Here is a 14,970-nt window from a genome sequence, read left to right as displayed (position 1 = left end):
TGTTAGCAACAGGAGACGAGGTTTTCGTTGCTTCTAAGGGAAGATGAACAGACGTGATTCTACTGTTAATACCCTGGATGTTGCTGATGTGAACATTTAACTATGGATATTTTGAAGTGATGTCCTTCCTTTAATCTGCAGCAGATAAATTAACATTATTTTTAAACATATTTATTTTAGGGACCATTTTTTGCCAGTAGCAAAAATAATGGAAAAAAAAGAATGGGCTTTAACCCTTACCAGCAAACAGTTTCAAGGACAATGCAAATATCAAAGCACATTTCTTGGCATATTTTAGCACAAGCATGAGCAGTTAATGTAGACTTAACACATTCCGATAGGTGTCTATTTTGTGTTTGAACATCTTTAACGCCTCCTGTATTATTGCCGCATAAAGTAAAGCCTATTCTTCGTTCATCGTTTTGATACTGGCAAAAATGTTCCCATAGATACTACTGCTCAACCTGAGCTTTTAATGCCGTGATGTTAGCATCGCTTTTATGCTGTTTGCCTTTTGGCGTTCTCTGGTCTAACACGGGTGAGGCAAGGCCATAAAGGAGGCCGTCTCTGGTGTAGGCAAATCAGTTACAAAGACAATGCATCAGAGGTGTGGACTCGAGTCATGTGACTTGGACTCGAGTCAGACTCGAGTCATGAATTTGATGACTTGCGACTCGACTTGGACTTGCATAACAATGACTTTGTCCCACCTATGAGATGTGGACTCGAGTCATGTGACTTGGACTCGAGTCAGACTCGAGTCATGAATTTGATGACTTGCGACTCGACTTGGACTTGCATAACAATGACTTTGTCCCACCTCTGCAATGCATATATAATTATCAAAGCACCTATGTTTGCATGTTTTACCACAAGCGTGGGTGTCCATTTGGTGTTTGAACATTTTAACACCTGTATTATTGCCGGAAAGAGTAATCCCTTTTCTTTTTTTCTATAATATTTATTTAGAATAAAGAGATAAGTACATTTTACCGGAGTTAATTGCTGTAGAACGGTCAGCGCACCTACAGCCGAAGGCCACTCTCTTCACAAAGAGTAGCCTCACCAGCGCCCTCACAAATGTAAATTAAACTATTTAAAGTATTTATTTTATTTCACCAGGCTAGGCCCACTGAGCTATGAAGCTCTTTTTCAGGAGCGACCCCGCCACACATGATAGCTCGTCGATGTGGCTTCTCATGTGGGAATTTAGAGCAGTCAATTAATTTCGATTTAAAGCTTTCGTGACTGCAGGTATTCATCTTTTTGGTTCTTTCGGTAAAGTCACGTAGAAGGGAAGTAATAAAATAATAAAAATAAAACATAATTAAATAATTCTCACAAAGAATTAAATAATACAAATAAAAACAATAATAAAAATCTCACAAAGAATTATTTTATTATATTTATTATTTTATTATTTTATTACTTCCCTTCTACGTGACTTTACCGAAAGAACCAAGAAGAACAGTAAAATAATCTAAAGGCGCGTTTAAAAGCGGCACAAGTGATGAGTCCAGACTATACACCTACTGATAAGGCAGCCTCCCTCCCAAAGCAGATCCACAGTGTCCAGGCCCCTTGCACCGTCAGGCGGTGAAGCCTGACAGTAAAGTTTGCAACGGGATACCCTCATAAGAGGACGAGCTACCACAAGGGTAACACTGACGACAGCTTGAGTAGATACATACTGGATCCAGTACTGATTGGGCACGTCAATCAGGTATTTTTAAAAAAAGGCAAAGCCCCCTTCAGAATACCTAAACAGTACTGTAGTATGGGGCGGTGGAACATCCCCTGGGCGGTATGTTAAAGGCACAGGTGTTGAGGACACACTGATGTTTAAAGACACCTACCCCACCTATGGAATGAGGTGGGGGGGGGGTGTATGCTAATCAGAAGTGCAGAGAGAAAAGACAACAAACTAAACACAAAAACAGTTAGAAAGAAATTAGTTTTCAATCTATATTTAAAATTGCATAGCTCCAGTGGCTTCCTATCATCGGCAGGCAGAGTGTTCTAGAAGGCTGCAGAAGCGAATCTGAAAGCGCGCATGACGGTGTATGCTCCTTGACGAGACTGGCAAGGTGTTGGGGTTCATTTGTGGCAAGCACTTTGTGTGTAATGGGTGCGACCTTGTAATGTAGATAATGTAGCGTAAGTAATGATGTGCCATCCGCAGCCTCTCGTCGGTGGTTCAGGGGAGTGGATGAGCGGCTGCGTGGTGACATTTCCCAAGCCCCCGCCTCCACTTGATAATTCACCGACGGTTCGGGAGTGCTGAGTGGCAGGCTCTCCCACAGGCGGCGTTTGCCGCGGTCATGATGAATGATATCTGCCGACGCCAGGAGACGGATCAACTTGCCATCTTTGATGGTCCCACCTACCGGCAAAGCGGCCATGGTCAGCAGTCTCTTGTTCTCTATCACTGCCCAATTATCTTTTCTCGAGTAGTGTTTTTTTGTAATAAATCATTGTTCACTCAGGGGTTGGGAATACTTTCTTAATGGATGTGGCTGGTATATATATACTGTTTATAAAACGTCATGTTAACAAACATGACCATCTATTTCCAGCTGTATGTTAGCACAATGATAAATGATAAGTCACATTTGTAATGTATTACATCACTTAGCGAGGTCCCACTCCAATGCACCTTGCAATATCAGCATATTCATCACGCGTCAACAACTGCCATTATCTATCAATTTCTGGATGAAGGCCTCCCAACGCCTTTTCCATTCCTCAGAGTCCTATGCTGCCACAATGCATCTTTACTCATGCGCATGAAACGACCGCATTGTTCCATCTTTGTTGCTCTTTTGGTCATGTTACCTCCTTTGGGATGCCATGCAAAATGCCATCCCCGAATCTACTTTCCAAAGTCAATACATTTACGATTCCTATTTGATTCCTGATCCATGTTGCTCCTCTGTCCCTCAACGTAATTCTAAGTATTGTTTACTGCTTACTTTTCAGCTTTTGTCAATTTTTTTTGTCAGTGTCCATTTTTCGGATCCATCCATTATATCGAGAGCACGGTCTTCTAAGTTGTGTGTCACGCCTAACATCATTGGCTAGTGATATCTGAAATGGTCCTGGGCACCCCATTCACCAACCTGCACTGACCAGCGTGTTGAAGTATGGTCACACGACCCCCAAAACGGTGGGCTGGAAATATAATGTATACCTTTGTACACATTGGCAACATGACATCAGCCGACATAGCAGTTCATAATAGGGTAGACGTGGGGGAGCAGGTGGAGTGAGTGAGTGAAGCGGGTGGAGTCAATGAACTGGGTGGAGCGGGTGGAGCGAGCGGAGTGAGCAGAGCAAGTGGAGCGAGTGAAGCGGGTCTCGTGAGAGAAGTGGGTGGATCGGGTGGAGTTGGTGGAGTGAGTGGAGCGGATGGACTAAGGAGAACGGGTCAGGCGGTTGGAGCGGGTGGAGTGGGTGGAGCAGGGTGGAGCAGGGTGGAGTGAGTGGGGCTCACCAGCTGGTCTCTCAAAGCCGTTCTCAATGCCTCAAAGGTCTCCAGCATTCTTTTGCATCTTGATAATTACAGGGTACAGTGCTGACAAAGTGCTCTTGCACTACCCCGTGAGCAACCTCGGTTCGACTCCCGGGCAAGGCTATCAGCTGAACCAGTTCAATCCACTTACCCCACCATTCATCAAGTAGAGCACAGTCAAACGACCCCAATGACCGACATGGCATGACGAGGCCTTCATCCAGCAGTGGAAAGATAAAGGGCTATAGACTTATCGATGATTCGTGTAGATGTTATTGTTCTTCCCGTTTGTTTTCCTCTTGTTGATGCTGTTTTTGTTTCGAACCCACGTCTCATGGCTTTACTTTGACTTTAATTCAAGACCCTGTACCACGAAACAAAATGCTGACGCTGCTTGCTATGGGTGGAGTTTATTATCAGGTGAACTTTGGATAAATGAACAGGTTGTTATAAACATCTGTAAAGTTGATAGCTTAGAGGCTAGGGAACAGAGAAGCCAGCCAACGCAAATTCTCAAGTCATGAGAACATTTCTGGCACCAAAATTAGATCTACAGGTTGCAGCTCAATGACATCGTTAGATGCCAAATTATTACTTTTTAAATCACTCAAACTTGTAGCCGCTTATGTTGGCATAGTTTGTCATATTTTTCCAATCTTTGGTCTGTTTAATAGATTTGAAAATAAATTGTGACACAAATGAAATAAAAACAAATCTAGAGATACAAGTACATGTATTTTCATAGCTGCAACATTACTCCCATAAGTCTAAACTAAAACTACTGTATTAACCAGGTAAAACCCACTGAGCTATGAGCTCTTTTCAGAGGTGACTTGGCCACACGTTATCGTACATCGAATTGGCCAATATCATCACCAGCACAGGTACAAATTTATAGAAGCAGCCAAAGAATGTAAACGCAAGTTTTTAAATGTGGAGGGCAAAACCAGAGGACCTGGAGGAAAATCCAAGCGACCACGTGGAGATATTACTCGCGAACTCCAAATATACATCAGGCACCGTCAGGGTCAGGCTGGAACCCACGACCTCATCCCACAGGCGGCGCTTGGATGAGTTCACCCAAACAAAACAAGCAACTCTCCTCTAAAGGCTACTGCACACTTAGACTGTGCATTCCAGGCTGTCCGGCTTGAATATGAAGCATAGTTAATGGTAATAGATTGTTTTTTTATTGATGTTACATTCACGCACTTTCGTATTGCAATTTAGATATGTTATTGCGATGGAACTCCATACTTTGAATATGTCAAATTGGTGACATCACTCGCGCACTGACAGTGAGCCCTACTGTGATATTCAAATACATATTTTGACGACATATGTAGTAAGGTGGCTTGAGAATCATGAATACCGGTGGTATGCCTTGCATCCCTGCCCCAGCAATTGGACCAATTGTTGCGATTCAGGGTCCCGGTTAAATAATAATTAAAAAAATTATTGTGGTAAATGTAACGGCCACTCGTGGCTGCAGATGTAGGCAAGTACAACATAAATAAATGATGTTTACACAGGCAATTTTTTATCAGGGCCTCTGTTAGGGTTGTGCTGGATTGAGCCCTCCGCCGCCAAATGTATGTTGAACTTCTTTCACGCCGTACATATCCAACCGTGATAATCCTTCAGGCACCATGACGGTGACACAGTGTGTCACCGTCATGGTGCCCCCCACACAATACTTTTGTGTAGTTTGACTGCCCCCCCCGGCCCTCACCCCCCACCCCAAGAGGAGCTGGAGGCTGGGCCTGGATTCGATGCTTCAGAATCTATGAATGTATACAACGAGACACGTCTAATGAATATGCGTGACAATTTAGGGCACACCAGCCTCTTATTTGAGAGAGAGAGAGAAAAAGAGATCGGTCATCATCAGTCTCAAAAAGGCTTAAGTAGGCTCAGACCCATCAAGGGAAGTATACAGAAAGGGCATATACACACAGCTCAATTTTCTATCGGATTAAAGGACTCGTGCATGAACACAGAGCTTCACACTCTTGTCGGACAGCGAACTGGAAAACTCGGTGTGTGTATATATGTATCAACCGGACAGTGGTGACGCATGCCTGTAATCTGGAACTGTGAGGGCAGCGAGAGTTGGTGGAATGACACAAACGGTGTAAAACTTCCATCCCGTGGTGCGTCGAGATGCCATAGCCTGGCTTTACCAGGAGAAGACGTTACAAACAAAGTGCAGACTAATATCATCTGTACATTCTGCATGGGATATAGAGTGCTACCTCCACGCACGCGCGGGTTTTCTCGGATTGCTTCTGTTTTCTCCCACATGCCTAAACACTCATTAATCGGCTGAGAACATCTTAATACAGAGAGGGCTGCAGGGCTTTGGGCAATTGTTAGCTCTGGCTCACCGCCTGGTTTCCTTCCGGCTTGTCTGTTAGTCCATCAGCGTTGAGATGCTATGAAACGAATGACGCTATTAAAAGTAAACATTACATATTGCTCATCTATATGATACGGGCGACAGGATTATTTGGGGGGCGGGGGTGGAAGTTGCATTTCCATTTTGTTGGTATGGTGGTGCACACCTGTAGACCAATACTTTGGAGATAATGGTTGGTCGATCACACAGAAAACGAGTGAAACTGGGCCACAAGGAGATGGTAGCACGTGGATTCTCTCATCCACCCGTATGTAACTTTGAGTGTTATCCACCCGTGTGCATTGTGTATCTTCTCCAGGTATTCCGGGCTCCTCCAACGATGCCACTCACGAATTGAATTGGCCAAACAGCCCAGTAATTCGGGACTGAGCTGAAAAAAAAGAGAGCCTCGATACTCGCCGAGGCTTTCCTGGCTCAAGAAATGTCATAATTAACGGGGCACATTTACCATCGTTATTGTCACAGCAGTATAAACCTGTGCTGTGCGCGCAGACCTGGAACGCGTTACCAGCTCGTGGTCGGGATCCTTGCCGGAGCCAGTTTTGCCAGAGACATAAAACAGTGTCGTATCCAAAGGGCTCACTGCGTGTAATTAGTGCGCGATAAGAAACTCTCAGACTAACAATCGTGCGCTCAGACGAACTTACGCACGCACACGCACGCACGCACACGCACGCGCGCAGAGAGAGAGACACACAAACTCATTACCGGGCAGCAACATGGGTGCCTTCCCAAGGGACCAGTCGCCCTTGTCGTCGGTCACGCACAGCCCCAGCACGCCGTCCCACCGAGCGGGCGGCAGGCACAGCAGCGGGGCCACGTCCCAGCCAGAGCCATCCCCGGAGCCAGAGCCGTCTTCGTCCGCACGCACGGGAGCTGCCGACCCCAGCAGCAGCAGCAGCAGCGCGAGTGGCAGCACCAGCGAAGGAGACATCCTGGGCACGGACCTCTGCGTCGCAAACCGGCGTTGGGACTTGTGAGCGTGCGAGAGTGTCCTTCTAGCAGGGGCAGCGGAAGACCTCGCAGATGGGGTTGTTGTTGTTGCTGCTGCTGCTACACTGGGACTGTCGTTGCCTTTGGCTGTATGAGTGGACCCGATGGTGGAGTTGTTGGGTTTTTTTGCGAGACCAAAAAGTGCGTGGCTCGGGAACTCAAAGAGGGCGAGTGGGGTTGTGGAGCGTCAAGAGGATGTGCGCACCACGGGGACTGGCTGCTCTACGCCGCTTGATAAGGGGGGGGGGCGGATTTCACATGGAGGGGAGGGGTGGCTATGGGGAGGAGGGCTGCGTTTGGCTCTGCGTTGGCTGGGACGTCTGCATTCTGCTTGTACCCGTCAGGGGTTGGAGGTGGAATTGGAGATGGAGATGACTAACGCTGTCAGATACAAGCACCACCCCGCCCCACCTTCCCTCCTCCCCCACCCAACACGAATCTAAACTCACACCTCACCCTCGTTCGTCACTGTCCGCTATCTCAGCGTCACGTCGCCAACTCTATTGTCCCCCCACCGCCGCCACCGAACAAAACCCTGGAACAATGGCACAGCTATCGAAGTGTGCAGGTGCTGAGATCCATGGACTGCAAGGGGATCAGGGGCCGCCCTGTGAAGGGGGGGGGGTGGGATTTAATTCCTTGTACTGCGGCCCATGCCAACCACGCCGCTGCCTGGGAAGCCGCTCTTTCATCCGTGTTTGCCAATGTTCATCAAACCCAACGTCTGCTCTCATCTCCCTGCACCCCACTCCTTCAGCAGCAGCAGCAGTCAGCAATAGCCTTAGCAGTGCTGGATTATCCTCCTCGTAGCAAAAGTAGCTGCATATGCTACGGGCGCCGCACTTTCAAGGGCCCCGCGCTAAATGCTTTCAAGCTATCAATTCCGGTTGAGCGATTCTGCACATGCTCTATTACTATAGTACTATACCGCCTTCGACTTGTATGAACGACTGGCTGTTTAAGCTTTGCGATTAATCGTATTATCTGGCTGTATAGCAAATTTAAAAAAATACAATTACTTTACTATGCAAGTAAAACATGTTATATGTATGTGTTTGTTATTTAGGACCCCTTTGTAACATACGCTACAGGCATATGTTATAATCCGGCACTGCGTTTTAGCCTCCACAGCCGTACACACCTCTGTCTTTCACTGTAGTAGCTAGCACCTGTTTAACGCATCAACGCAGTTGGAATTAACATCGCTCTCGAATATCTGCCCACAACACCATCCAACCTTCTTCCCCCCAGCCCTCCGATTGGCACGGTTGACAACGTACGGCGCGAAAGAAGTTCAACATGCATGTTGTACAACCATCCTGTAGCTTTTTTCTGTCTCCCAGTCACATCATCCACCCGTACGTCTGCTCACCCTGTTTATAAAGCACATTAGCTCCACGGTGTTAACGATGAATATGGAATGTGCGTCATTATTTGTGTGTTTCACAAATCCAACTTGTGCACTTAGTTATTGGGAACCTCAATTCGTACTGCATCGCAATTATTTATTGTTCATGAAGGAACTTCTCCGTGTATAGTACGGCACGGTTACAACCAATATCCCCTGCTGGCAACACGATACGGACATTCTTTTGTCGGGGTGACAGCACCGTTTAAATGTTTAATCGCGAGAAGCCAATTGTGTTAAGTAATTTATAAGCAATTTTGGGCGTAGGGCAGCTGTTTTGAAAGTTGAGTCTCGTCTTTGTGGGACGATCATCAAACGTTGCCACGCGTGCACGCATTTGACCGATGCACGCGATACCCCTCATTTACATTGTGAAAGAAACAAAAAGGTGAAACCTAAACTGGTCAGGGTCTGCGAGAGAGAGAAAAAACACAACCGCCCAACATGACTGCCGTCCAGAGCTTTAATGCGATGCTATCCATACCTGTCCACCCCCTTCAGTGCCCTACCGTATTACAGACAAATTCACACCTTATTGGTCACCCGTACCCAAACAAATCTCAACGTTCATTCTATGCATACACTATACACTACACTATACACTACACCACTACATAGCTGTCAACCCCATATCAGTGCCCTACCTTATTATAGACCAATTCACACCTTATTGGTCACCCCGTGCCCTTATAAATCTCAACGTTCATCTAACAAAGTCCCATCACAAGGGAGAAACACAAACAAATAGACAAAAACATTGTTGCCATATGGACCTGAAAACTAAATTTCCCTGTACAAGAATACGGTAACCCGTATGGGTTGACAGGTATGTGTTATCGCTTATGCAAGTGTAATGAGATAGTGACATCTATTGGTTGGAAAATGGAAGCACGGGTACAGGCACCACTATAAACACTATCCAATCCCAAAGGGAGAGGTATCTAGGCCAAGGGTAAAGGGCGGGGCTGGCCGAGAAACACCGAGAACCGTCTAGAAAGTTCCACGAGAGGGTGTGACCGGAGGCGGAGCCTAGCCGCGCCTGCGGCAATATAAGCGAAGGCGGAGGAGGACTCGAGGTCGGTGTGTGGAGTCTTGGGTCCGGACTGCGTCGCTACTCGCCATCATCTCTCTCCGTCGTTCGGCCACGTGGCGGATCTCCTGCGGAGTTCCACCGCTCTTACCGGCATGCCGTCAGCCAGCGGCGAGGCCGGAACCCCGCCGTGTGATCAACCATGTGTGTAGTCTGTAACAACGTTAATATCCAAAGTGTGTACTCGGAAGAGGGAGAAGATAACGTTAGCCTGTGCTGTGCCCGCATGTGAAATAAAGAAGAGTACCATCTACACGCCGTGTCGCAGAAGTCGGTCATTACACAAGGATGGGACAGTTATCACAAAGTTGAGCTTGGTTTGTCCCTCCCGAATCTGTATGGCGGCGTAGCGGTTAGCGCGCACTACGCATACCCGAGTTCCATTTCCGCTCATGGCCAACACCAGCGACGATTATATGAACCGGTCGTGGTCCTCCCCTAGGTCGACTTAGCCTCAAATGAGTTATTGGTGCAGTGTACAAACATCACAACTAGCGAGACAAAGGCGTCCGGGCGTGGTGCTAGCCACCCATCCCCTTGTTTGCAGTCCCGGCCTTCATAGGTGCTTGCTAACAGCACTTGTCCTAACATTCTGTTAAGGCTCTACGGGGAACATTTGTCTTTGTACCCTGTCCAACTCACGTTCCCACTGAAGATCAACTGCTGTAACTATGTGGTCAGACTCCAAATCCCAAGTTGGTATATTTTTTTAAGCTTAGTTTTTTTCCTTCTATCGCAAAGACTCAAAGGTTGAGCAATCCCTGGCATAAAACGATTGCCAGTGATGTTTACACAGCAAGCAGAAGTCTCCACCTGCTGGCCGTTTTCAGCGATGTTCAAGCATAAGAACGACTGAGGGAGCAATATAGGTTGATAGAATGCGTTCCAGGTGTGTATGTGGAGCCGGTCCACCCTGTCCCTCGCCTCCCGTCGGCTAAATTGACAATAGCAACAAGAATAAAAAAAAAACTCCACATTTTGTTATATCCTCCGGAGAGGTGGGCGACTCCACAATAATTGAGCACCAGGGGTTTGTGAAACGGCGAAACTTTATTTGAAAGTTTTCTTCAGAAGGGCAATTGCGCATCTGCAGTAAATCATCAGAAACACCCTCCACATTCACAACACCGCAGCTCAATTCCTCAGCACGAATTCCGCCCAAATCTATATTGCGCACGTGCCCCATACCCTATGGTGCACGTGGAGCTCGGGAACCTATCCCTGATCACCATTGCCTTCTCATCTATATATATGCGAACGATTTGCCTCTCCGACGGTGGGGTTTACGTAAAAAAAAATAGGCAGGTTCCACACCGTAAGCCCCGCGGTGAGCAAGCGCTATTCCTTTTCACATACGTCAACTTTAAATTAGTTTAATTAGCAATTTAGTGCGATTTATGTGCGCATCCCTTTTATTTATTTATGACGCGTGCACGACCATGCCAACTCACATGCCTTTGGTGGGGGGGACAGCCCATGCCATGTCGCATGCCTTTGGTGGGAGTGAGGGGGACATTTTCTTTTGCGTTAAAAATGCTATAAATATACATTAAACGCTGACGTTAATTCTTCACTGTGATGTCCCCCCCCCCACCCCGATGCGTACAGTTATTACTACTCTACAGTCGCTAAATTTTACTACTATGGGCCGTAGATATTACTGCAGAGCGGTCGGAGAGATCGTGGCTGGGGCTTGGGGTCAGGGGTAGCAGCCCAGCCCCAGCCTGCCAAGGTGCCACCTCGGCCAGCTGGACAATCTAGGCGAGGCCGGAGGCTCTGCACGGGACTAGGCCTCACCACGCCACTCTGTCAGGTGAGTACTTTGTGCTATACAGTCCATAAATACTGCTTTAGAGTCAGCATGTACTACTGTAGTGATAGCAGGTACCACTACAGTCAGTATGCACTGCTGTTAGATTTTGAAGAGTAGTTTTGAAATATTTTTAAGACCCAGGCAACACCGGGTACTTCACACTAGTATAATATAATAACATAAAAGGATGTTGGAGAATAAATGTCGATAAAATATGCAGTTATTTTACAACATTATTTGTCTATGTGATAGCTGTTAGTCGCACGTGAATACGTGGAGGCAATTAAATGCTATGTAGTTTAACAAGGGTGGTTGAAGTCCTTCCCTGACTTTTGCTCACATAGAAGAGAGTTTTAATTCCAGGATTATGGCTGCTCACGTGGTTCAACAACAGTCTCCATCCACAGCAAAGCACTTCTCCCACTGTTGGACACGTTGCATGAATGTCCTCAGCATATTGGGAATTGTATTTTTCATTGAAGCTGTTTAGGACACACGTTTTCACCAAAGTGCTCTTTTAGTAGGTCAAGCAGATGGAAGTCACCGAGAGCCAGGTCTGGCCTCTGTGACAAATAAAGGAACTTCCCAGCCCAGACTGTTCAATTTGGCTGTGGTGGCTTAGGCTGCATGGAGTTCAGCATTGTCTTGAAAAGAAAAAAACTCCGCTGGACAGTAGGTCGTGATGTTTCTTTCTAATTAGTGCGCACACATCCTAAAGGACGCTGCAGTCGTAGGCGCTCTTGATAATAGAACTTTACATGAATGCTCCCCTTCTGATCCCAGAACAATGACGCAATCACCTTTCTACATGGAAAGGAACCCGTAAAATGTTAATGGGCGGTGGAGAGCTAGTATGTTTTGATTCCGTCCTGGAAAGTATTGATTTCTGGAGTGTGGCGATAAACTCGGCTCTGATCAAGTGTGGCAATGTATTCTAGGAATGTTTGTCCTTCTGTTGTCAATCGAGCGAGCAGCTCGGGGTAGATGCACATCCAGTCACGCTTGCCGAGAGCAATGACCCAACTGGCAGACACAATGTGAAAGTTCGAGTGGGCATGGCATCAGTTTCAACGCTGCCAATGCTCATCCACGTTCCTATTGCAATTGCACGGACGGTAACACGGCAATCGGCAAGAATCATGCTTTCCACGTGCTTCATGTTGGCAGGTGTCAAAGCACTCTATTTGGGCCCTACCATGCCGACATATCCATCACACGTGTGCCACCGCCCTTTAATGCGTGCACACCAATCAAACACGGTGCATTATCCGAGCGTTGCATCTCCAAAACTGTGTGTAACCCATCCCCACTATGCCTCACTCTTCTTGGCCGCGATCTTTATTGAGTGCATCGGGGTGGCTATCAATAAGTTAAAATTACTTTTTGGCCGTACTCTAGCGTTGCCTTCTTTATTTCTCTCGCTACCTCCGTGGCGCACAACACTCACTCTCTCGTGGCCACGCGCACAGGGAACTTCCAACAGCTGGTGAAGAGCTTCAACCGATCCGGTTACATGTGTAGTGGTGTTAACTACTCGCTGTTCGCAAACTGTGAGAGAGCGGATCGTAAACAAGGTTTTCCCGCTCAATCAAACGGTCAGGGTCAAAGGGGGTGAGGTAGGATCCAAACGCCAGATTGGGAAGGACCAATCGGAGGGTCCCACAAGGTGGCCGGGGATTGGACAACCCGGCCACGAACAGGTATAAAAGCCAGAGCGCTGAGAGCTCTTGGCCAGTTCTGCTACACGAAGACCCAAGTCGGCCGAAGACATCTAGGACCCTGGACCAAGCCCTCCAGCCCTTATCAGGGCTAGGGCTCAGTGTAACCAGTGGTCGGGGAGAGATCCCCTAGGTCCAGCCAGAGGACGCTGGGATAGCAGGGAGATTAGATAGCCTGCAAGGTCCGGAGGCTGTGTCTCCTCAGGGTAACGGGTGAGGGGACCATATACCCCTTTGTGTGATAGGGACTGTGTATTAAGATAATAAACAGTGTGTGCCATAAAGAAGTTTAGAAGTCCGTCCTTTACAACATGTGCACCGCGTGTCACCTGTGAATCTCAGCTGACTTGACGTCTTCATGCACAATATGCTTCGTCACTACTCTCTGTTCCACAACCCGGGCTGACCTCACCATTTGCCATATTTTTTCACACATGACGCAAAACGTCGCCTGTTATATATCCTTTTCCTTTTAAGGCAATTTTAATGACGAATATGTCGAGTTATTTTTGTTGCCTTCAACGTAGTCTGCATCACAAATAATAAGCCACCTGGAGGCTGCTGTTGTCAACGGATCCACTTTTATACATGGCTGCCTGAAAGCCTGGTCATTATATTGCACCGTCCCCACTAACAAAAGTGCAGAAATCACATTTTCCACCAACACACATGATGATGATAATGATATGGTTGACATGTACGTTTTTTAAATTGTTTTTTATATTGGCTTTGTGTTGAATATTGTACGAAACATATATACAGTACTGTCTTACATCAGTGAAAGCAATCTTATTTCTGAGATCAATGGTGTAACAATACCTGATATTACAAATTCTACATTTTCACATTATTAATCAATAGTTATACAATAATTATAAATGATACTTATAATTATAAATGATAACTTATCAGGCAGATAACATTTTCACCCATTGTACTTACGACAAAATGTATATGTGATGGATTATATCGCAGAAAATGCCTTTGAATGAAAGTAAAGAGGCTTGTCTATAATACAAGCTGCAGAGTGTGGTTAGCTTTTTGATCAAGGGGAAAGCGTTGGATGTTTTGGCCGATATGATTCTGGAAGATTTGGCTTAAATATGATTTTGGATACAGCGAAATAACTAATTAGGCTATTACGTTTTGAGTGTGTTCATTTGGACACGTACGTGTGTACACATCTGAACCTTTGTCGAAATTTGGAAACTATATATAATTGTATGTGTATGAGTATGTGTTGTATGTGAAAAGGTCCTGGCAAGGATTATTCAACATCGCCTTACCAGGCACGCTGAGGAGAGGCTTGCGCAGCTCCAATGCGGTTTCAGGAAAGGGCGGTCCTGCACAGATGCCATACTTTCTGTCCGTCTGCTACAGCAGAGGTGTAGGGAATTCCAACAAGACCTGGTTCAGAAGGATGTGGAGCTGAGTGGTGTCAAGATCGGCCTATGTGGAGGAGGCACATGAAGGATCCTACTGGGCAGGAGGAGGCAGTTCCCCTCCAGAAAGAGCGAGTGGAGTGCCAGGCGGCTAAAAGGCATCAAGGTGGCACAGTGGGGAATGCAGGTGGTACATCTGCCAATCATCTCAGTCAACCCATAACACCTGGGTTTGTCCCGTGACCTGTTCGCAACGAGCCTTCCACACTGCACGTGGCCTCAAAGTGCACCTTGCCTGGCACAACCGCCGTGGTTATGTCACCGCCACTTAGTAACGAACGGCAGTTGCTGTTTTAAATGAATGTCAAAGACCAATTCCCCATATAGACGTTAACATGCTGTTGGGGCAAATGCTGTTAGCGAGAACCTATGAAGTCCGGCATGGCACATGAGTTGAGTGGGTAGCCAATACCATGCCTGGCTGTTTTTGTCTCCCCAGTGCTTACACACTGCACCATATAGTCATGTTTACACACTGCACCATATACTCATGTTTACACACTGCACCATATACTCATTGAAGGCTGAGTCGACTTAAATATTCGCCACTGTTATCGATTGTGAGCGGGACTCAAA

The 14,970-nt window shown here is 46.7% G+C and overlaps 1 protein-coding gene across 1 annotated transcript in view; it reads right to left on the bottom strand.

The window, feature by feature from the left end:
- Positions 1-7,269, bottom strand: part of LOC144933140 (uncharacterized) — a 47,396-nt gene extending 40,127 nt beyond the window's left edge. Inside the window, exon 1 of the mRNA XM_078857726.1 lies at positions 6,639-7,269. Coding sequence (XP_078713852.1) covers positions 6,639-6,864 — 226 coding nt within the window. The 5' untranslated portion in view covers positions 6,865-7,269. The remainder of the gene's footprint in view (positions 1-6,638) is intronic.
- Between the last annotated feature and the right edge of the window lie 7,701 nt (positions 7,270-14,970).

The sequence above is a fragment of the Lampetra fluviatilis genome, chromosome 6, assembly GCF_964198595.1.
Source record: "Lampetra fluviatilis chromosome 6, kcLamFluv1.1, whole genome shotgun sequence".
Taxonomy (NCBI): domain Eukaryota; kingdom Metazoa; phylum Chordata; class Hyperoartia; order Petromyzontiformes; family Petromyzontidae; genus Lampetra; species Lampetra fluviatilis.
This window is presented reverse-complemented; position numbering and strand designations above follow the sequence as displayed.